The 25,049-nt window shown below is 33.9% G+C and overlaps 1 protein-coding gene across 1 annotated transcript in view; it reads left to right on the forward strand.

The window, feature by feature from the left end:
• LOC308650594 (cytochrome b5 reductase 4-like) overlaps positions 1 to 25,049 on the forward strand; it is a 74,189-nt gene that overhangs the window by 8,604 nt on the left and 40,536 nt on the right. The window contains exons 2-5 of the mRNA XM_081296716.1: positions 3,469 to 3,569; positions 7,048 to 7,129; positions 18,891 to 18,920; positions 23,779 to 23,839. Of these exons, the coding sequence (XP_081152842.1) occupies positions 3,495 to 3,569; positions 7,048 to 7,129; positions 18,891 to 18,920; positions 23,779 to 23,839 (248 nt within the window). The 5' untranslated portion in view covers positions 3,469 to 3,494. The remainder of the gene's footprint in view (positions 1 to 3,468; positions 3,570 to 7,047; positions 7,130 to 18,890; positions 18,921 to 23,778; positions 23,840 to 25,049) is intronic.

Raw genomic sequence — 25,049 nt, forward strand, 5'->3', positions numbered from 1 at the left:
CGTGAATTGCTGTGAAGATACCTTGTATACAACCAGAGATATGAAAAGTTGTGCTCTATGTGTGTAATAAGAAAAAAAATAATTAAAAAATGATATTGATCCTTGAACTGAGCTTTTAGAAGGGTAGTGAACTCCCAGACACTGGAATTACTCAAATAGACACTGGATGATCCTCTATCTATATGTGGGGTAGAGGTGAATCTTGGGCTGGATGAGAGAGCAAACTAAAAATTGCCTATAAAGATCTTCCAGTGTTCAGACACCATTTTGTGATTGACTTGAAGTAAGAGTTTCTGATAAGACAAACTATCAAGTGATCATTTTAAATGGGAAATTTTTATTCTAAGAACTTATCTGAGAGCTCAGCGTTCTAGACTCACAACACAGAAGACATAATTTACTGTGAAATGTGCTAAGAACAGGTAACACCAATGCATTACCTAAAGAAACTCAGGTTAGCTGTTGTCTTGCATATGTACTTTTAATTGTGCTACACCTCTGCTAGAATGAATTAGATAATTGTATACCCTGAATTCCTAGGGCATTTGAAAATGGTGTATTTAAACATTGGAATATATCTTCCTAATACAGCTGTTGTATTTAATTTAATACATTGCTTTTCTTAGTAGTACTCAAATTAGTCCTTTTCTTGTGTGTACTCTTGGTTAGAGTTTCAAACACACACACACACACACACACACACACACACACACACACAATAGAGTATGAGCATAAAGGAGGGGATGGATTGATGGATAGAGATAGATATTTTCCTCTGCCACTGAAGGTCACCCATGTAAATGATAGTACCAGTTGGATTGTGATCAGAAGATCTTGGTCAAAGCCCAGTTTTGCACTATCCAGGGTTAGTGTTTCATAAATCAGTTTCTGCCTATTTTTTTCTTATTCTATCATTAGAATTTACATTTTTGCAGAAAAATTAGAGCCTAGCATCAATTTGAGTGTATGCTTCTTGGTCCACAAATATTATTCATTTCTATTTAATGGTAATTGGCTGCTGAAATCTGCCACATCTGGGCAATAAGAGATGTAGGAAGAAATTTAAGAATTGTGTCACTGCAAACTTAAGAAATTATTTTCTAAAGATTAGGTGCTAAGGGGGCTGGGGATGTGGCTCAAGCGGTAGCGCGCTCGCCTGGCATGCGTGCGGCCCGGGTTCGATCCCCAGCACCACATACCAACAAAGATGTTGTGTCCGCCGAGAACTAAAAAATAAATATTAAAAAAATTCTCTCTCTCTCTCTCTCTCTCTCTCTCTCTCTCTCCTCTCTCACTCTCTCTTTAAAAAAAAAATTAAAAAAAAAAGATTAGGTGCTAATAGGTAAGAGGCTAGAACATTGTACTCCAGAGATTTATTTGATAAAAGCTATATATGAACAAAGAGCATAATAAGGCATGATGGGAAAAAGCATAAAATTTTTGTGATTTTTTTTTTATTCCACATTTAAGGGTCCAACTTTTTAATTGTTAGGAAATGGTTTTGTAAAGGAAAAAAAGGAAGGAGACAAAAGAGGAAGGGAAGAGTCTGAGTATCAGAGGAAATGGACCAGTTCCCTTTTGGAGCTTGGTTTAAGAGTCATAATGAGCAGATTACTAATACTACTAAGTGTGTTTGGATCTAATATATCTTGAACTGAAATACTGTCTAATAGACTTAATTACTAAGGTGAAGGATTTTGTAAGCATTCCTAATTTTGTCTGTCTGAAAAGGATGGGATGTTTTTTCAGGTCCACAGGTCCTGGTCTCTCAGAAAAAAAAGGCAGGATTATGAGGGGCATCAATCTAAGGGGCGATAAGGCAGCAGAGAACATATGTGGGATATTTTAGGCTTTACAGGCTGACACAACTATTAAAGCTACCTGAAAAACTGGTTGTGAAACATGACATTTGTCACAGATGATCATGTGTTGTAAAGATCTTGTTCCTGAGAAATTTTAGAGCTCTGGTCAAGACTAGATTGCAGAGAAAGTTTGAAACTTATTTGGGATGCATCCTCTGTTTTAAGAAGCCCACTGGGAATAATTTTAATCTTAATCATTACCATCACATTTGTGTTCTTTGGATTTTGGAGCATTAAACAATACAAACACGTTTGATGGAGAAGGAGAAATGTAGTTTGACTCAACTAGTTTTTTTAAACTTCTTTGGAGGACTTCTGAAAGAGATTCTTTTAATTCATTTCCTTTTGTGCTTGCCTTTAGGCAGTTTTATAAAGAACCCTGGACTAATTGGTTATTTTCAAAAATTGAACTGGTGGAAAAGCTTCAGTACTTTTCTCGGGACTGAAATTAGCTTCTTCTTTCCTTTCAGGATAATTATATCACTGGAACATTTAAGTTATTTGAGGTTTTTTAAATTCATGGAGGTCATCATATGAAAAGAGGCTAATCTTGGATTTAAAAAAACAGTTTTTATTACACTTTCAAGGTGTCTTTAGGGCTGAGTTTATGTGCTTTTTACTTATGTACTGTTTATACTTAAAAAGCAGCTCACTTCTTTCAGAAGGTTATTCATTGAGATAGCTGCTTTATTTGTTCCCTGTTTCTCACAGATAAAAATGTAATTGAATAGATGAACAGATTATATAAATATTTAGGAAAAAGCTAAAGATTAAAATATAAACTATACATCTTTGTTCCTGGACAATTGAAAAGAAGAGTTGGACTTACTTTTCACAGACCGAAGTGGTCACCTGTGTTGAATCAGGTCAGGCATATGGATGAGATCTTGATTCCTCTTTATCTACCAGATCCTTCTACCAAGACAATATAGGATGATAGAATGGAATATTATTGCTGTGTAAACTCTCTGGGCATGTTTTACTTTCAAAAATTATGTACACATAAAGAATTTCATCATTTTGTGTTGGGAGGCAATGCTCTATGAGTATTTGCATTTTTGTGTATCTTATAAGCAGATATTGACTGTTTTTTTGTTCTGGACTATCTTTTTAGGTATGTTTGCATAGTGAACAAACTTGGGTGATAAAGTATCTCCTTCTAGAACAAAGAGCAGGTTTGCTTATGGTTCTATATAATATAGATAATATCTCCCTTTAGAATAAGGACAGGTGTGCTTACTGTCCTTTATAAAAGATTCAAGTTTCCTAAGCTCAAGGAGCCTCTCCTGAAGGAACAGATCTTACTGGGCCATTTTCATAGCTTCATAGGAATTGAGATTCAGGGAACCTGTACAAATATTAATATTGCATTTATTGATGTGAGTGCTAAACATGTTTCCAACCTTCAAGTCTGCCAGGGCCCATGAAACTGGCAGGTAAACTTATTGGCTTGCAAGTATAGTGAAATTTCAGACCCTTTACAGTTCTGAATTAATAATTTGTTAAATAAAATGTATTGGGAAAGATTTATTGGAACTTACATGTATTGACTTTACAATATTTAAGAAGTTTATTGAGGATATTATTTCTCTTTGCTTTGATATAGGGTTTGTTTATAATGTCAGCTCATATATGGAGTTTCATCGTGTTGGAGAAGATGAACTGATGAGAGCAGCAGGATCAGATGGTACTGACCTTTTTGATCAGGTAAGATACTGAAAGTAATTGAAGTAATACAATGGAAGAGTGCTCATAGATTTAGCACTGTGACATTTTTAGGAAGAAAAAAATAGTTGCGTAAATTTCAGATATGTTGACTTGAATCTTGAAATATAGGCAGATGTTCACAGTAGCAGCTGTCCATTTAATTTGTTTTTGTATTAAAACTTTTGAGGTGGTTTCAGATCCTTGGCTTACTTGCTGCTTCCCCCTTGGCAAGTATTTACCACATCTTGATTATTTTTATAATAATGGTAATTGATTTACAGAAAGCAGTAAAGATTGGAAAAAGGAACATTGAAACCTGCTGCTAACTTGCTGAGTCTCTCACTTTAAGCAAGTCACTTAGCTTCTCTATTCTTAGTCTTTCCTCATTTAGGGATTGTATATACATTCTGCCTGCTCACTGTACTGAATCTGCATATCACATAGAAAGATAGATGAGGCTGATAAAATGAATAGAAAAGTTATTTTTTTCTGAGTGATAGCAAAGATTGTCTATGGGTATCTCAGAAGATACTTAGTTACTTTCTGCCTTATATTTAGGTAAATGTAAGCTCTTGTACATTAAAAAAGTTACCCAGAATATTTTAATTATTCTCAACTGTTATTCTAGCGATCTTTAGAAGGATAGAAATTTGCCTTTGTTTCACATATGTTTTTGTTTGTATTTTAATGATAATTAGCCATGTTATAGTACTGGGATTTTATCATTCAAGAGACCTGAATTAGATTGGGTTATTTTGTATTGTTTTTTATCAAATATAATTTGGTTTCTGTTCTTCCTATTTTTTTAATTTATGTTAATATTTGTTTTTTTGACTAGGTTATGGTAAATATAATTTGTTTAATATTTAAAAGTACTAGTATACATCTACTTAAGTGACAGAATCTCATTTGCTGTTAATGTTCTACCTGGGTTGGAGAAAAGTCATGTTTGCATATTGGTTGTAATAGCATTTTCATTGGGAGACTTATTGCTGTTTTAAAGGAAGTTCCCATTGTCATTTGATATTTGTTATTATCCAGCAATGCAAACCAAATAAAAAGGATTAGGAATATTTGCCTTAAAACTTGTCTGTCACATTTTTCTCCTGTATCCGCCTTGATGCTGGATGTACTGTTTCACAATAATAATTTTCAGTGAAATCTAGTCTTACTTCGTGTTACGAGTTTATATGGGCCTTATTTAAGGAAAGCTTTTTTGGAAGAAGTTATAAGAACTACTATATCATTAAGTCTGGCTGCTAAACCAATGCTGTAGTTACCAAATTGCTACATTCCCCTTGTCTTTAATTAGACCAGTGAAATTTATTTATGACTTTTCACTCACCATGAAAGTAAACAACTTTGTATATTAGAAATTGTGATGAAGCTTTTTGGATCTTTCAATATAAAACTTTTCTTGTGCCAAATATTTGAGTCATACAAAGACTATTAAATAATCTCTTTATTTTCATAATTGTCTCCAGTTTTGATCCCACTCCTGACCTCTTCTCTTGCATTTCCAAATGCCTCATGAGCAATTTGATAACCTGTTGATATTTTGACTCAGTGTGCTCTCAAATGCTATAAACTTTTCTTCTTTCCTATTTTCCCCTCTTTTGTATTTATAACAGGGACTTGAAGGCACTGAATAATCTTTGCCTTCTCTCATTCTGCCTCAGTATTCAGTCACTGTCCAAATCCAATGATGACTTTAAATCTTATACGTTTTTCTCCCTTCCCATTGCCTTGTTTCATCATCACCTTCTTTAGCCCTACTATTTTAATACTGCTCAGTATCTTCAGTACCAGTTTAGATAACTTGACAGATAGATTAGTTTTCTTTTTCTTTTTAAATACTGTTTTAGTTGTCAGTGGACCTTTATTTTATTTATATGTAGTGCTAAGTATTGAACCTAGTACCTCACACGTGCTAGCCAAGTGCTCTACCACTGAGCTACAACCCTAGTCCCTAGATTGGTTTTATTAAAGACCATTGTCTTAGCACCTTGCTCTTCAACTTTTCAGTGGGTCACTACTGACAGTGGAATAAATTTAGTTATTTACCTGGTATTTGACACCCTAAGGAAAATATATCAGGGTAAATAAATATAATAAAATAAATATAACAAAAAATAAAATATATTAGGGTAAATCAGTTTGCTCTGCTTTGAGCAAACTGAAGTCCCTGCTGTTTTTCACCAATTCTATGCCTTTGCCTCTCTGATTATCTTTTTTTTTTTATGTATTTACTTAAGTTCTACCCCAACCATTTCCTTCAAAGATAGTTTTTTATACATTAGTGGATGCTCCATAAATATTTGACAAATTTAACTTCAATTTATATTAATAAATGAGTGCCCATTATAAGATATTTATATTTGTAAACTAATTTTCTGTTTTAGTGTTACATATTTACTCAGGGTGATAAAGATTCTAATATCAACATTTTTGACCTGATTATTTTAATGTTTATATAGTATTTTACTGGGTAATATATTATGATTTTCCTTTACTGATCTTTTTACAATTGAATATTGAGATTGTTCCAGCATTTCATTTATTTAAATAATGCTGTGATTGAGTGTCGTGGTATTTGCATCTTTGTGTAAATGCAAATATTTTTTTCAAGTAAATTCCTAAATATATGAGTGAAAGACCTATTTATTTTAAGGCTTTTAATGCATATTGAGAAGGTGCCAACCAAAAAGATTATTGAAATCTAATTCCCACCAATGTTGTCTGGCAGCAAATATTGTCAGTTGTTTTCCTTGAAGTACCTCCTGCTTTGCTCGTTTTCAGAAAAGTGTCTGCTAAATACCCAAATCTGAATAACCAGTTTGCTTATAAGTTCATGTATAAATGATTTTTCATGAGAAAAGCCCTATTCAGTTTGCAGATTGAGCAATTTCTTATGTGTTTTTCCTTAAGATGATCATCATACTTTATAGTAGAAGTATGTGTTGAGACCTTCCTATTTTGCCACACAGAATCTAAAAATATCCACACTAAACCGTCCAGGTTTAATAAAATTAATAATTTTTATATTTTGTATAGGATAGTCTTAAATATCATCCTCCCCCAAGTCTGTGGTGGCAAAGAATATAAAGATTACTAGAACATTTAGGAGCCATTGCCTTGATTAGTAGGATGCCAGCAGTTTTGCCCACTGTTGCTTACAGCATCATTGCTGATGTCAAAACAGTGAAAAAGGTGAGTGACATCTCACTGTTCTCATGAAACTAATTTAGACTTTGTGTATACCTAAAGAGGTGTTAAAAACTTCCAGAAGTCTGTAGAGCATACTTTGAGGACACTCTTTTAAATTGTCTTTGTCTATTCTGCTTTCCTATCACTCCTTGTTGGCTAAGTGAAACTGCCCCAGAGCAGTCTCAGAAGGTTGTTTTTTGTTCATAATTAAATAAGAGCATCCTGTGAGTCAGACTTATGTTGCATTTCTGCCATTTATCTCCCATGCCAGGTTCACCGTTGGGTCAATTATGAATCCATGCTGAAAGAATGCCTGGTTGGCAGAATGGCAGTTAAACCTGCCATCCCAAAAGGTAAGTAAGTGGTGCTAGTGTTAAACTGGCATTATTGATGTGTGATATATAAGTAGTATTTTTCCCCTTGGAGTTCAATAAATAGACTTAAATAAATCACTGTATTTTCCTCATTTTCATTATCTTTCTGCTCTAGCTACACCAAAGGTTTAATTTTAGTTCTTCTTGAGAATTATGTGGTGACTTTGTTTTAAAATTTTAACACTTTTTTTTTGAGAATTCATAGTGTGAGGAGTAAGCATTACAAAAGTAAGAAAACTTTATTTACTCTTTGTTTAGTTTTAATTAGTCTCTTAGCCTGTTGTTACATGGGCAGATTGGCAACAATACTTAGTTAGGGTTGATTTTTAGACTTAAATTGTTTGATTGGGATATATTCACATGATTAAAAAATCTGAAAATATGAAAAGTTATACAGTAAGATTTTCCCTCCTTCTTTGTGTCCACTTTACCTGATTGTTCACATTCCTTAGACCCTTAATATAGAATACCCCATTCTTCTATTAAACTTCTTTCAAAGTATAATCATTTTCTTCCCCTTACCTCTGAGTTGAGGCTCCATAATCTAAGTAGTCATGTCTTACTTCCTGACCTTCTTTCAGAAGAGCACACTTTGAGAATTTTAGACATGGAATTGAAGTATAAGAAATAGCTTGTATAATCGCTTTCTATGAAGGAATGTTAGTCATTTCTTTTGAGTAACTCCTAATCTTGACACTCAAATTAGGAATAAATTGGTACAACTAGAGTCTTCTGCTACTTATTTCAGTGAGTTTATAATTGAAGGATTGATTGCCAGAGGCTTCTCAATAGAATGAAACTAGCATAAGTATATCTAGATTTGAATCATAGCACCATGACATATTAGTTGTGCAATCTTGAAGCCAATTTCTACTTCTAATTTGTACAATGATTCATAATATTAGGAATTCACGTGAATAAATTCCCTTGCACAATGAGTGGAATAGAAGATAAGTAAGGATTATTTTCCTTCCTATCACTGCAAAACAAATAAGCAATATGTATATATAACAAAGTAAATAAGTTTGAGCTTCATGTTTGAAAATTCTTCTAAACCCACTTACTTTTGTAAACCAATCCCTTTTGCATCTACATTGGCTCCTATGTTCACTAATTAAGTGCCAGCAGGAGAGATGATCCTACCCAAAATTTCTTAACAACTAACTTTACCAAATCCTCAATGTTATGTACCTTCATAATCTAGTAGTAAAGATCATGTGTTCTTCTATGATGCCATTCAGGGTGATTAGAAAGTATGATCACGCTCCTTGGGTATGACTGTAGTTTGGATCTGGAATATTTCCCAAAGACTCATGCATTAAAGGACTGGTTGCCAATGCAGGTGAAGATTTTTGAAAGTGATTAGATCTTGAGGACTCTGACCTCTCCAAAGGATTAGTCTATTGTTGGATTAATTGCTCAGTAAACTATTGGGAGGTTGAGGAAACTGTAGGAAGTAAAACCAACTGGAGAAAGTGGGTTATTGGGGGTGTGCTCTTGGGGACTATATCTTGTTGCTGGGTGCCCCCCCCTCTTTTTCATGGTCTCAATTAGGTGAGCATCTCTACTCAGCCATGATCTGCCTCATTAAAGGTCCAAAGTGGTGTCGCCAAGTGTCCATGGACTGAAAACCATGAGCCATGGTCCAAAATAAATCTTTTCTTCTTTAAGTTGTTTAATCAGGTACTTTGTCACAGGATAGAAAGCTAACTAACATAGGTGTCTACTCTGTAGAAGAAATTTAATTAGTAAAATAACTTTTCTAATTTTTTTCTATCTCTCTGGAAATGATAGAAATCTATCTTCAGCATGCTTGATCAAATACAACAAACATAATTTTAAATTACAGGTTACTCTGGGTGTTGAAAAAGAGAAAGATTTTTGCAGTATTCACCCAGCAAGGAGTCCAGAAACTGTTAAACTCAGATTTGCCTCTTGCATCAGTTGGTAGCAGGAGGACTTATAGAAAGAGAGGGAAGCAGCTTCTTGTATATTGGATGTTGAGGAAGAGGAGTTTTAGGTTTGTCTTATGCAGAAAATTTCCTCATAAGGAAATTCCCAGATTGAAAAAAAAAAGTCAGGGAGAATAGCAATCAAGAATGATAACCCTCCACTTTCGCAAGCCATTATATAGATACTAGGAACTTAGAGCCACACATTTCCATAGTCACACAGGAATGGAAGACATTTTTGAGTTCATAATAGGCAGGAAGATCCCTGAGATGTTGGAGTGTCTTTTCTGTCTTAATCTTGTTTACAAGGTGATGGAGAAGAGGAAAGAGAAATTTCTGAGAATTTAATACCAAGCAAGGGCTTGCTCTCTGCACACAGAAGCCATTACTGAAACTCTGGGCGTTGAAAAAAAGAAAGATTTTTGCAGTATTCACCCAGCAAGGAGGCCAGGAACTGTTAAGCTCAGATTTGCCTCTTGTATCTCTTGGTAGCAGGTGAATTTATAGAAAGAGAGGGAAGCAGCTTTTTGTCTGTTGAATGGTGAGAAAGAGGAGTTTTAGATTTGCCTAATGCAGGCATAGATGGTCATCATGCCTCTTCACAGATTGCATATTTCTTTTACTGGGGAAGTTATCATGTTTTGCATGGAGGCTTTTGATCTTATAATGTCAAAAGGTCATTGACTGGAGGAACTGTCTTTTTCTGTTGATGTTCTTTCTTTCTTTTTTGTCACAGTTATGAAAAGCTGACTAATCCAATAGCTTAAGCATTTTGTTATTTATGAAATTTAGGTTCAGGTTTAGCTGATTTCAGTCCTACCCACCTGTGAGTTTAAATGTACTACGTATGAGTTTGGAATAAGCATTTGGGATTCAAATATCACACCCATGTGGTCTCAGAAACTCCAAACCAAGAAGTAAAATGGTCTCTTGTTATTGGTTTATAGGCTTCCTGGCAAATATATGCATAAATTTTTAATGAAGTAACACATTTCATCCTGAATCCCTAAAACCCCATAGATACAGATCAGATAGTTATTAGTGCTCAATAAAAAATTTGAGAACACATCCTCGCCAACATTTATTGTTGTTTGTCTTTATAATAGCTGCCATTCTGACAGGACTGAGATGAAATCTTAGAGTAGTTTTGATTTCCATTTCTCTAAAGGTACACTCATACATTGCTGGTGGGACTACAAATTGGTGCATCCAGTATGGAAAGCAATATGGAGAGTCCTTGGAAAAATGGGAATGGAACTAGCATTTGACCCAGCTATCCCTCTCCTCGGTCTATACCCAAAGGACTTAAAAACAGCATACTACAGGGACACAGCCACATCCATGTTTATAGCAGCACAATTCACAATAGCTAAACTGTGGAAACCAACCTAGATGCCCTTCAGTAGATGAATGGATAAAAAATGTGGCATATATACACAATGGAATATTCCTCAGCAATAAATGAGAATAAAATCATAGCATTTGCAGGTAAATGGATGAGTTGGAGAAGATAATGCTAAGTGAAGTTAGCAAATCCCCCCAAAACAAATGCTGAATGTTTTCTCTGATAAAACAAGTGTGATTCATAGTGGGGTAGGGACGGGGAGCATGGGAGGAATAGACAAACTCTAGATAGGACAGAGGGGTGTGAGGGGAAGGGAGGAGGCAGGGGTTAGCAATGATGGTGGAATGTGATGGACATTATTATCCAAAGTACATGTATAAAGACATGAATTGGTGGGAATATACCTTATATACAACCAGAGATATGAAAAATTGTACTCAATATGTGTAATATGAATTGTAAAGCATTCCACTGTCATTTATTTTAAAAAAATTGGGAACACGTGAGGAAACAAATCAGAAACAAATTGCAGAATTTCACCCCTAGAATTTTATCTAGAATGAAGATAGTTATGTTTTAAATATTTGGGAAAATAAGAATGAACTGGTAATATGAGTGGAAAATAGCCACATAGAATTGAAAAAGAACTGTCTAGAACATCTAGAAATGAAAAATGAAACTGGTGAAAGTAAAAAGTATATAGCATGAATAGTCAAATAAATCAAAAATAGTAGAAGAGTTAGTTCAGTAAACAGCAGGATTGAAAAGCAGAACCTGTACAGAATGTGGCACAGAGACAAGAAAATATGCAAGAAACCTGAACACCAGAATAATAAAATCTAACACTTATAATCAAATTTCCAGAGTGAAGTAGTAGGAATAAGGAAGAGGCAACATATGAAGGGTCAGTGGCTTTGAATTTTCCAGAATTGATAAAAGTATAAATCTAAGTTTAGCTAGTTCAGCAAATCTGAAACAAGGTAAATGAAAGAGAAGCAACATATAGACTCTTTGTAGTGAAACTATAGAATATCAAAGATAATGAGAAAATAGGTAGTCAGAGATAGGTAACCATTAGTTAGAACATTGACAACTAGTTTTATTTACTAGCTACTGTAGCCAGTTTACTAAAACAATGGTAGGCGCCAGTGGAATTGTATGTTGAAAATATTGAGGTAAAAATAACTGACAACCTAAAATCATTCAGTAACAACGATGAAACAAAGTTACATAATATCAGCAAAAAATCCAGAAGACAAAATATTAAAAAATTTTTAGAAACCACAAAAATCCAACAAACTATTTTTCCTTGTCAATAAAATGGGGTTTAAGAATAAATATCCTGGGCTGGGGATATAGTTGAGAGGTAGAATACTTGCCTAACATGAGCAAGGCCCTGAGTTTAATCCCCAGTATGGCAAAAAGAAAAAAAAAAAAGCAAACTTCCTAATGTTATTGTAAGGATTGAATAATGTTTGCTACATAAGAAGCAACAGATGATGGAGGAAATTGAAGTGGTTATTGCATTGTGGCTATCTTTGCCCCTCTGTTCCTTTGATTCTTGTATACATCTCTACAGTTATTGGATATATACTAGCATGCAGTGATCTATTTTACCATGAAAGATGCTTATATTTCTGTGAAAATTGAAAGATTATTCTTATTATTAACAGGACCTGTAAGAGTGGAGTTGTGAATCAGTCTGTGCTTCACCATAAAATCTTTTGAGATCATGAAGATTTGCTAGGGTGAGGCCAGTAGTGGATGGTGAGATGAGAAAACTTGAAAGGCATTAGGAAGCAAAGATAAGAATTTTACAAACCAGAAGAGCATTGGTTGTAAGTAAAGGGACTTCTGTAACAGTGGAGACTTAAGATCCACCCACAGAAAGATTGCAAATTAGACCAAACAGCAGTGGATTAGGGAAAAGTATTAGGTAAGGTGGCCTGAACTCCAGGCTGACCAGAACAGGGAGACATTATGAAAGGGACAAAGCAACTAAGGAGGAAGATTGAATGTGTCAGAAATAAGAAAGCTGTTTTAACAACCCCTTATATGCCTTTCATCATAGGCAACGATGAATCATCAGTCTCTGCTGGCCTGAGACTCACCAATAGAGACTATTCGATGGTATAACTGTAATTGTCCAAACTAGGACAGTTTTAAAGATGAAAACAGGCTCTATTAGTAATTATGCTGGCAATAGAGAATAATCTGTGACAAACCAGGGTATGTGTTTCTCTTACAATTAGAACTCCAAGTGATGGTGAAAGGAGACTGTTGCTGAAATGGAACTTGGTGGGTGAGGTGGTAGATATACTGAAGAGGAATTTTATACATGGGCTTCTTTCAGAATGACAGCCTAAAATTTTTAGATGAGGTGAGCTGTCAGACCCCATTGTAGGGATCCAGAACTGGCATTTTGGGGATCACCAAATTAGGCAGTTCTAAGTTTAGTTCTAAGTTTATTTGGTGGTTTCTGTTGTGGCTTTGGAGTAATGCCTGTGATTCAAGGAATAAAACTGGACAGTGAGTAGACTCAGAATATACAACATAATGTTATTACTAAGCAAAGAATCAGCTTTGCTTATTATAATCCTTTGTTTAAAAGTATTATGATTTATAAAAGGCTCTGGGAAGTATTAATAATAACGAATAAAGAAGAAACTTTGCTTGAAAAGGTAAGCTTCCATTTTGGTAATTTCTATGGTGGAACACTTCATTCTCTGATAAAGATGAAAAATGAGTTCCTATTCTGCCCTTATTCTTTGGCTGTCATTATTGTAGCTACTAACCACATGTGGCTATTGAGCAATAGAAATGTGCCTAGTACAAATTCAGATATAATGTAAATTTAAAATAAAATATCTCTGGATTTAAAGATAGTTTGGAAAAAATAGAATGTAAAATAATTTATAATCTTTACATTGTTTACATGTTGAAATGATAATATTGTGGAAATATTGTCAAAACCTATTACTAAATTTAACTTGTTTCTCTTTTACTTCATTAAATTGTTATTAGATTTAAAATTATACATTTGGCTTGTCTTATATTTCTTTTGGACAGCACTGTTCTAACACATAAGTATACTTTAAAAAATGTAATATAATATTTTAAAAAATAATTATATTTTCCAGTGGCATCATGTAGTCTCAGAAATGTTTCTTCTTAATTTCTCTTTGCTTTATTGTAGTTTCTATTTGCTTTATGTTTTTAGGTTTCATGGTCATTCCCTAGCATTTAATGACTGTAAACAATTTAGAACTGTAGATTAGTAGAATAGTTGAAGATGGAAGGATTTAGAGCTTTTATTACACTTCCAGTTGAAAAGCAAAGACACTGAGGCTTATATGTGTACATACTTTACCAAAACTTGAGTTCCTCTTTTATCATTCCTTCCTTCCCCACTCCCCCCTCCCCTTCCTTCCTTCCTTTCTTATACTGGGAATTAAACCCAGAGTTATTTAATTGGAGAAGCCTAATGTTTGAAGAAATCATAGGCACCTTTTTGCTTTAATAATGTTAACCACTTTTAAATAATTTATTTTCCTTTGTTCTTAACCACTAGTATATCAACTAGGGTTGATTTTCTTCCTAATGGAACATTTAGGAATGTTTGGAGACATTTTGATTATAGCAACTAAACTAAATACTACTAGCATTCTGTGGATAGAAAGAAGTCAGGGATGCTACTAAATACTCTACAATGCAAGACAGAATTTTACAACAAAGAATTATCTAGCCCCCAATGTTAGTAGAGCTGAAATGGAGAAAGCATCTTGCATGTAGTAGTTCTTTATTTTAAAAAAAATATTAGTGGCACATGCATTCTAAGCTGGTTTGAAGACAGTGGATAGCTCTCTGGTTCATCCCATGCAAGTCAAACCCTGGCATCTGTAGAGTCAGAGATATAGATAGACATTGCACCAGTAAGGTGATGAGTCATTAATTTCCAGGTGTCCTGTTCTGTCACAGCACTGTTAACATGCACAAGAAAAGTGGTAAATGGGCCAACTGCCAGCTTGCAGTTCAACTTCTTGTAAAACCAGAATTCTTTTTATAAGGAGCCTAAGTTTCCTCATTGGTAAAATGGTATAATTCAGGTAGACAAAGCACAAGCTTCAAGGCTAACAGGTAGGGGAGAAGTAAGACTAGTGGAGAGCAGGGACAGGTGGTCATAATGAAGTGGTCATAGTGAAAGGTTTTACTAAATGAGCAGATTTGCTGTTTCAGTCTGGCTGACTTAATTTGTTCATGCTGCCATAGGGCCTATTATCTTGGTGATTTCTGCCAGAAAGATTAAAGGGAAATGTAATTGGTTAGGAGGCAGATGCAAACCCAAACAGGAAGTGTGTCTTCTGGTGTTGGTGTGCCTGACTGACATTTTGTGTCAGCATTTGTTTTGTTTTCAGATGTCTTAGTTACCTTTTTGTTGCTATGACAAAATACATAAGATGATTAACTTAAAAGGAGGAAAGATTTATTTTGGGTTATGATTTCAAATGTTCAGTCCATGATCACCTGGCTCCATTGCATTGGGCCTCAGGAAAGGCACAATATTATAGCAGCAGGAACATATGAAAGAGAAAGCTACTCACCTCATGATGTCCAGGAAGCAGAGAGACAGAGGAAAGGGCTAGGGACAAGATACAGATTTCGAGGACATGCCAAAAGTGACTCACTTCTGCTTCCTGAAGTTTCTACCACCTCCTGATAGTGCCACCAGCCAGGGACCAAGCCTTTAAATACGAACCTTTGGGGGACATTCCAGATCCAAACCATAACATCATGCAAAAATGATTTTTAAATGTGTATATTGATGTGTAGGTGATTCCACACGAGGAAGAAATTGTTAGACACTCAGAGGATAGGACAGGAATGGAAAATAACTGACAAATTGGAGAATTGAATGAAAATTGATGAGGTTAGCTGACTGAGGAAGAAAATATAAACTTCTGGAAGTGTGGTATATAGTATGATAATTAAATGAACAGTGGAGGAAAAACTGTAGAATATGTAAGTATCTGATACTTTAAAATCTTTTAATCCTGGGATTTTTTTCAGAATATATGTTTAAACCTTTTTTTCCCCCCAGTGCTGACAGTTGAACCCAGATTCTTACACATGCTAAGTCAGTTCTCTGCCACTGACTGAGCTACATACCCAGCTTTTTATTTTTAACTATTAAGTCTTCATTTTAATTCTGTTAGTAAACTGCCTCTAGGAGAATGTGTAATCCCAAGCCTTTGAAATTAAAAGAGATATATAGAATATAAAGGAGATTCAGAAGGTATTTACCAAGATGAACACAGGAAACATAGGTTAACGATAGCTTAAAAGCATAGAATTTATAAGATTTTAGTAATGAATATGTAATTCAAAGCAAAATCAAGAATTATCATTGTGTTTCTTTAAGACAAGTTTTGTTTAGAGATATGGAAGATGAGAAAACAATGGTTATTAAACACACTGTAGAGAACCAGTGAATCTTCTGGCAAGAGTAAATAGTCAAGGGCTGGAATTGTGCTTAGTGGTAGAGCACTTGCCTAGCATGTGTGAGGCACTGGGTCAGATTCTCAGCACCACATAAAAGTAAATGAATGGAAAAAGGTCCACCAACAACTGAAAAAAAAAAGTCTATTAAAAAAAAAGAGTAAATAGTCAAGGGAATCTAGAATGGTAAAGTTTGAACGTTGTGAATAAGATCCATGGTGTTAAGACTGATCTCATATCTGATAGTTACATAATACCAACCTTTTGGAATAAGAAAAGGACATGAGAAATGTAATTACAAGATGAATAAAAAGCATTCAAATATAAATTTTCAGAATTTTTCTTTATAGAATGCTTTTCTTTGGGGCTGTCTGACAAATGCCTATATTTTCAAAACAATAAAATACTACTTCCTCAGTGTAGTCCTTTAAATTTTCCAAGTATAATTTATTCTATGATTCTACAATGTCTCCTACTTACCTTTTTAATAAATCTTTTCACATAATATTAAAAAGAACAAACATTTTTATTTTTTAATAAGTAATAAATTCTTATGATTCAAAAAGTTCCTTGTTATAACTGTCTCCCATCAGACCTTTCCCATCCCATGCACACATGAAAGTAACAATGTTATTATAGTTTTATTGTAAATCTTTCAAATTATCTTTATGTATAAATAATCTGAATATATTTTCCATGTTAAGATGATTATCAATAGATATTTATTAAAAGAATGAGTGTGCTGGTAAAACAGTCTTTCTTTACCCTAGGAGCTCCACTCAGTAATGGTGAACCAGGTTTGGGTCACAGTTAAAAATGCTCATCTAGTCCCCTTACTAATGAAGAGTAGATTGCTGACAGATGACAAGTCAGGCCTTCTTAATGACTCTGACCTCTTCAGGAGTAGAGGCTCTTTTCAGAGTAATTAACCAACATTATGAGAAGATATAAATTTGATTATTCATGGGGCCAACCAAATGATAGGATTAACTATCAAGAGAGAGTATCAAAGTTCTATTCAAGGGAGAAAATATCTCCTGTGACTAAAATTATTGAGATATAAGTATGCTTTAGAGTAAAAAGTGGTCTATATTTCCATGATTTAGTTTTTTAAAAACAGTTTTAAAAGTAATATTATCTGGGCTGGGGTTGTGGCTCAGGCAGTAGCTCGCTCGCCTGGCATGCGTGAGGCCCGGGTTCGATCCTCAGCACCACATACCAACAAAGATATTGTGTCCGCTGAGAACTAAGAAATAAATATTAAAAATTCTCCCCCCCCCTCTCTCTCTCTCCTCTCTCACTCTCCTCTCTCACTCTCTCTTAAAAAAAAAGTATATTATCTGGTTCTTCTTATATTGGAGTAAAAAATACTTAGGAAAACATGGACTAATCTTGCAAAATTTAGAAAGTTCTGAAGATTCAACTCATTTAAGGCAAGAAGTGGTCACATGAAATAATTTTTTTTTCCTAGGAAAAAATTATCAGGACAATTTTTCAAAATCTTGTGTAACTCTTAGTTTAAAAACAAATTGTTTTTCATGATAAATAAGATCAAACTTTTTTCTGTGCTGTACACTGAAGATAGATTTATTTGCTTATGTGTTGTGAATTTACTGTTTACTATAAGATTAAGAATCACAGATGCATTAACAGTGATAGATAAAACTGGAGTAAAGTAAGTGATCAGGGGGAGACATCTGTGTTCCTTGCAGATTATAAGATTAGATTTTTATCTGAGGGTTGACAAAGAAAGCTCAATTTGAGGAATAATTTAAGTATATTTTAAGTCTCATGTCTTTTTGAAATATATTAAACAACAGCATGTCAAAAATAGGGCCAATTTTCAAGGGAGACAAATTCCATCTTTGATTTGTAGTTGAAAGTGGTGGATTTCATTCAGGCCCTTACCCTCTAATTTTTATCCTTGAAGGAGGGGATTTTTTCATTATTATATGTTATTGAGATCACTTTCTGTCATAAAGTGATTTTAGTAAGATGGGGAGAATGGAAAGGAATATGATCTGGCCTCCTTAGACATGCTTATTGTGTGACGGATAAATCAAATAGAAATAATTGTGGAATTTCTGATGATTAGAAATTAGAAGACAAAAAAATTGGAAGCTTTGACTTAAGGACATTGTTTTATTTTTCTTAAAACAAGGTAATGTCAATTTAACAAGTGATGTGACCTTAATGATAATACACTTATAGTTTTTAAGATACAGCTTTGTGAAATTGGCTGCCATCCTTAAAAAAAAAAAAAAAAAAGAGAGAAAAAACAAACCTGTTAAATTTTTAGGGGGTTTTAACACTAATAATTACATTCAAAATGCATGTGAAAGTCTTAATGTATTTTCATTATTTCAGCTACTTTAATCTTATAATAATGATTTTTAAGTGTTGATAATACTAAAAGAGAAAAACTATAAAGTGTATTTCTTTCGGTTGTTGACATGTGTGTTTTATGGACTATAGTTTCATAAATCTGTTTATACTAATTTAGAATATGATATCCTAGACTAAACCTGGGTTTTATTTGCTTTCTAGAGGAATTAACTTCCTCAGCCATTTAGTATAACCCAGTGATAGAGCAATTGCCTAGAGTTTCCAAAGCCTTCCATTTGATTTCCAGCATAAAGTAGGGTAAGAAAGAAAGTGATTAACTAAGGTATTAGAAAAAAGTGACCAAAGAAGTAGAAAAGGCCCAGTGAAATGAGAGACAAACATTGGGAGAAATTGCCTGGCTGTTTTTATAGATGAAACTCACTTAGTTTAAACAAAGGCCATCTATTTATTAGACTCATTTCTGTCCTCAGGACTTACCAAAAAAAAAAAAAAAAAGACTTTTAAGAAGGAAGGGCTGTGAGGATTAAATCAAATATTCTAATGTTGTCTTTGACATGATAGTATTCTTAACTGACTTTTCCTCCCCCAAATCGCCCTATAGACTATCGTGAGGAAAAGAGAGTCTTAAATGGTAAGTCACACAGATTTATAATAAAAATATATCATACTCATATGCTTATGTCCAATTTGACATAATATTTGGGCCCCTTATTCCAACCATTTTTCATTTTCACAGTAGTGTTTTCTGTGACTTCCCTGAACACATATTCATTTGCCCAAAGCTTGAATACTTGTGGTGATTAAAATAGTGCTGAATGATACAATGCCCTCAGGCATTTGAACTCACCTTCATTGTTTATACACAGATGTTGAATAGCTTATTAATCTACCAGTCTGTGCTAGCTTCTTCAGCCATTTAGTATGACTCTTAATTTTGACTGACATTGCCCCTATCCTCCCCAAAATTTGCTGTGTTGGTGAATACTGATTCATGAAATGCATGGGGTTACTCTGATTGAATTATGTAATTGTACATTTGGAGAGACATATTTTTCTCTCTGATTGCAAAAGAAAGTTATAGAAATGCAGCCAATAAACCAGATTGGATGAGTTACCTTTTTCTTTTTGATTAGAGAAAATAGTCTGTATTTTACATGAATTTATGCAATTTTTGATACCTGAAGCTGTCGTCTGATGGTATTATACTGTATTAAATTAAGGATTTAGTTTTCGTCTGATGATGGACTCCTTTGTGGTACTACAAAAGTAACAAACTTGGAATGGAACCACCTTTTGACCCAGTTATCCTACTCCTTGGTCTATATCCAAAGGATTTAAAATCAGCATACTATAGTAATGCATCCACATCAATGTTGATAGCAGCTCAATTTACAATAGCTAAACTGTGGAAGCAATCTAGGTGCCCTTCAATAAATGAATGGATGAAGAAACTGTGGTATATATATACAATAGAATATTACTCAGCATTAAAAGAGAATAAAATTATGGTATTTTCAGGTAAATGGGTGGAGTAGGAGAATGTCATGCTAAGCGAAGCAAGCCAGTCCTCAAAAAACCAAAAGCTGAATGTTCTCTCTGATAAGTGGATGCTGCTCCATAATGTGGGGGACATGGGAAAAATGTAGGAACTTTGATGGGGCAAAGGGGAGGAAAAGATGGGGAGGGGAAATAGGGGTTGGAAAGATAGAGGAATGAGATGGACATCATTACCCTAGGTACATGTATGACTGCGCATATGGTGCGATGCTACATTGTGTACAACCATAGAAATGTAAAGTTGTGCTGCAGTTGTGTACATTGAGTCACAATGCATTCTGCTATCATACATATCTAATTAAAATTTAAAAAAGAATGAGTGAACCCCATTGAAATATATTAAAAAATTACTAACACTGGGCATTTTCTTTCCCACCACATGTGCCTGTTACCTTCCTTTGGATGTACTGTATTTAACTAATAGACCAGTTAGAGTTAGGCTTCAAAATGGAAAATAGTGTCTTTTCAGTTCCTTAGCCTATTTATTCATTGGGCTAATTGGTTTTTTTGGTGTTAAGTTTTTTGAGTTCTTTATATATCCTGGAGATTAATGCTCTATCTGATATACAGGTGGTAAAAATTTTTCTGAAGGCTCTCTCTTCATGTTCTTTATTGTTTTCTTTGCTGTGAAGAAGCTTTTTAGTTTGATTCCATCCCATTTATTGATTCTTGATTTTAATTCTTGTGCTATAGGAGTCTTCTTAAGGAATTTGGGGCCTAAACTAACATGATGGAGATTTGGGCCTACTTTTTCTTCTATTAGGCCCAGGGTCTCTGTTCTAGTGCCTAAGTCCTTGATTCACTTTGAGTTGAGTTTTATGCAGGGTGAGAGATAGGGGTTTAATTTAATTTTGCTACATATGGATTTCCAGTTTTCCTATTACCATTTGTTGAGGAGACTATCTTTTCTCTAATGTATGTTCTTGGTGCCTTTGAAGAAATACAGTCGGTCAACAAATATATGAAAAATGTTCAACATCTCCAGCAATTAGAGAAATGTAAATTAAACTACATTAAGATTTCATCTCACTCCAGTCAGAGTGGCAATTATCAAGAATACAAGCAGCAATAAATGTTGTGGGGGAAAAGGTACACTTATACAATGCTGGTGGGACTGCAAATTGGTGTAACCATTCTGGAAAGCTATATGAAGATTCCTTAGAAAACTTGAATGGAACAACCATTTGACCCAGTTATCCCATTCCTTGACATATACCCAAAGGACTTAAAATCAGTATACTACACTGATACTGCTACATCAGTGTTTATGACAGCTCAGTTCAATAGCTAAACTATGGAACCAATCTAGGTGCCCTTCAATAGATGAATGAATGAATGGATAAAGAATCTGTGGTATATATAAACAATGATATATTACTCAGCGTTAAAGAAGAATGGAATTATGGCATTTGCTGGTAAATGGGTGGAGCTAGAGAATATAATGCTAAGCAAAACAGGCCAATCCCAAAGAACCAAAGGCCAAATGTTTTCTCTGATACACGGATGCTAATTCACAATGGCGGGGGTAGCTAGGGAGGTAAATAGAGGTACTTTGGATTAGAAATAGGGAGGGGAGGTCTGTAAGTAGGAAGGAGAGTAGAAAGAATCCAACATTATTAACCATTATGCAAAAATGGTTACACGACTGGTGTAATTCTATATCATGTATAATCAGAAGAATGAGAAATTATACTCCATTTATGTATGATGTGTCAAAATGCATTCTACTTTCATGTCTAACTAATTAGAACAAATATAAAAAAAGGAAAATAACACTCCAGAAGTGATCTGGCTAGCATCATTACCACTTGTAACTTGTATCCTATAGTATTAGAATACTTATCTATAAATTTATTAGCTGCCTCACACTTTGACTCATTTAAATCTATTTGATAAGTCTGTGTGTTTTTTGAATATGATTTGCATGCCTTCTGTGTCATTATTTCAACAGTTACTTAAAATACTGAGTGGGATAGACTACTTTTATATTCCACAAGAGACCTAATACTTCAAATCGCTGTTAATCATTACCAACATTTTAGGGAAGGAGAATGTTTGTTCAGTCCACCTTATTTTACTTACTTATTTTCTTCCACTTCACATTTACCCCATATTCTTTCAACTTATCCAGAGAGATATTGTAGGATTGATTAGTTTGTTTTTGGTTTTCTTTTTTCAAATGTTGTAATCAAGACACATTTCTGTGGCATATGACATTACTCTGTGTAATGTCATACTTTTTATGGTACTGTATAGTTTTTTTAAAAATTGTTCTTTTAAATATACATTTATGTATTTTAATATATATCTTAATATATATTTAGTTGTCAATGGACATTTTATTTTTTTTATATGTGGTGCTGAGAATTGAACTCAGTGCTTCACACATGCCAGGCAAGTTCTCTACCATGAAGCCACAACCCTAGCCCTAATTTGTTCTTTTTAATATACATAACAATAGAGTATATTTTGACATATTTATACAGACATGGAGTATATCTTATTCTAACTGCGATCACAGTCTTGTGATTGTACATAATGTGAAGGTTCATTGTGGTTTATTTATATATGTACATAAGAAAGTTGTGTCACATGCATTCCACTGTCTTTCCTATTCCTATCCTTCTCCTTTCCCTTCATTCCCCTTTGTCTGTTCCACTAAACTTCTGCCCACCCCTACCTGCTTGTTTTGTGTTAGGATCCACATATCAGAGAACATTCAACTTTTGGTTTTTGGGGATTGGGCTTATTTCACTGTGTAGTTATTTTAAAGAAATCTGGAAATTGTCTCATGAGTTTTGGGGAAGAGGAAACAGTGGTTTATAAGATCACAGTGCTTACACTGTGCTAAAATTCAGATTTTCTCATCCTAATCAAGTCATATAAGATGAAAATTGATTTATAATTTATGAATTCTGTTGATGGCTTTTTCCTCACATAAATTTATATCTTACAACACTTCTTAAATGATTTAGTAAGATTATCTTTTCTTGCACTTGCCATTTTAGAAAAAAGAATAATGCTTGCCCTGCCTTTTATTACACCTATAGTTTTGTGGTAAACAGCATCAGAGTACCTTTAAAGTACCATGCTGAAGTAGACCCACAAGAATGAGTAAAGACTTAATTAGAATAAGATATTTTCCATGCTTATATAAATATATCAAAATAGATTCCATGTTATTCTGTTTTAAATATTAATAATAAAAACCAGCTTTCCAACTCCAAAAAAGAAAAACGATTAAAAAAAAAGAAGAAGGAGTAAAATAGAAAAGAATTCCATGTTAGTGAGATAGCAGAGCAACTGGAACTCTCAATGTGTCAAAAATTGTAAATTTAGTACAACCACTTTGAAAAGTTGCTTAGCAGTAGCTACTAGAGTTAAACATACATAAACCTCAGATACTCACCAGAAATGTACAGCACCATGCATAATAGCCCCGATATGGAAATAATTCGAACATCCATCAATGGAATAAATTGTTATATATTCATGCAATGTAGTACTGTTCAGTAACAAAAAGAAAACAAACTACTGGTGTATTCAGTAGCATGGATCATCCTTGCTTGTTTGCTCAAAGAACTATAATGTCCTTAATGTAAGACAAAAAAGCCAGGCCAAAAGAGAGTGCATTTTATGACTTCTTTGTGTGCCTTTTAGTTGAAAATGGCATCTTAATACACTAATAGTGTTGTCAAACACAGGCAAAAACTAATCAGTGGTGTTAGAAGTCATAATAGTGACTATCCTTTGGGGAGAGGCAGCTATTAGAAAGAGGATTGAAGAGGGTGCTGGCTATAAAGGTATGTTTTAGTGTATGAAAATTCATTTTATATCCTTTTATATATTTATGGAATATCAATAAGAAGTTAACTGAAAAAAATTTAATGTTGTTAAGATGAATTGTTGCTATTTTGTTTTTCTTTGTGAAGGCCTGCTTCCCAAGAGCCAAATGACAGACATATCTACCAAAGAAGGTCCTAGTTCCCCAAGGTATACATGCTTGTTTTACATTATTAAAGCTAAATCTGTTCTATGCAAAAATGCATACATCATAAAAAGAAAGTAGTTCTGGGTTTGATATATTATTTACTATTAATCATTCTTTTTTGACTCATGAATTATAGTGCCTCATTTATCACGCATTGTTGGAGAATGAGCATTTCTCTAAATGTGAGTTCTAAATATAACTGAAGTTTGATCCATCTTAAATATCAACACTTAAAATGTTTTAAAAATATTTTTCTGAAGGGGAGGGGGGATAGTAGGGGATAGGAAAGGTAGCAAAATACAACAGTCATTAATATGGTATTATGCAAAAATGTGGATGTGTAACCGATGTGATTCTGCAACTTGTATTTGGGGTAAAAAAATGGGAGTTCATAACCTACTTGAATCAAATGTATGGAAGATGATATGTCATGAGTTTTGTAATGTTTTGAACAACCAATAAAAAAAAGTATCTACTATGGAAAAAAATATTTTTCTGATTATAAAAATGTACATGCATAGTATAAAATGTGAAAATATAAAAATACAAAGAAATACAAAAGTAAGTGATGAAATCAGTTGTAAGCACCCAAACTTACATACTCTTAACACTTGACTTATTCCTTCCAGTTTGGTTTATATAATACCTATTTCATATAACTCTGTTTTTGTAATATTGGTATTATAGTATATTTTGTGAGCGATTTCTGAGGTCTTTAACTATTCTGTGAAAGTATTTTTTGTTTGCTTTTCATGATATAACCATACCATAATTCAGCAATTCAGTATTTTGGTAAATATAGTTTGTTTTTATCAATTATTAATGGAAATGTTTCAAAATGTATTAGACACTAGTTGTCTTAAACATTTAACACCAAATTAAGCAATATATGCACACTTTTGTTGATGACATTTCAAATGCCCACAGGACCCGGTGTGTTCTCTGAAGTTCTTTTTCTTCCTGCCTTTCTCCCCACGGCTTTCTATATTATTCTTACAGAGGCATTCTGCTATTCTTTTAAGTTATTTTATGACAGTTTTAAGTTAAGGGACTGAGGGTGCCTGCTCTAGATTCATGTATTGTTGCCTGTGTGTAGGTAATAATTGCAGAAACCGTATTGATTTCATCAATAGCTGCAGCAAAACAGAAGACTTAATTTTATCTGAAGTTTTATTATAGACCTATTAAACAACCTGGATGAGTTAATTTCTA

This window comes from Spermophilus citellus, assembly GCF_964194105.1.
Source record: "Spermophilus citellus genome assembly, chromosome: 5".
NCBI classification, from domain to species: domain Eukaryota; kingdom Metazoa; phylum Chordata; class Mammalia; order Rodentia; family Sciuridae; genus Spermophilus; species Spermophilus citellus.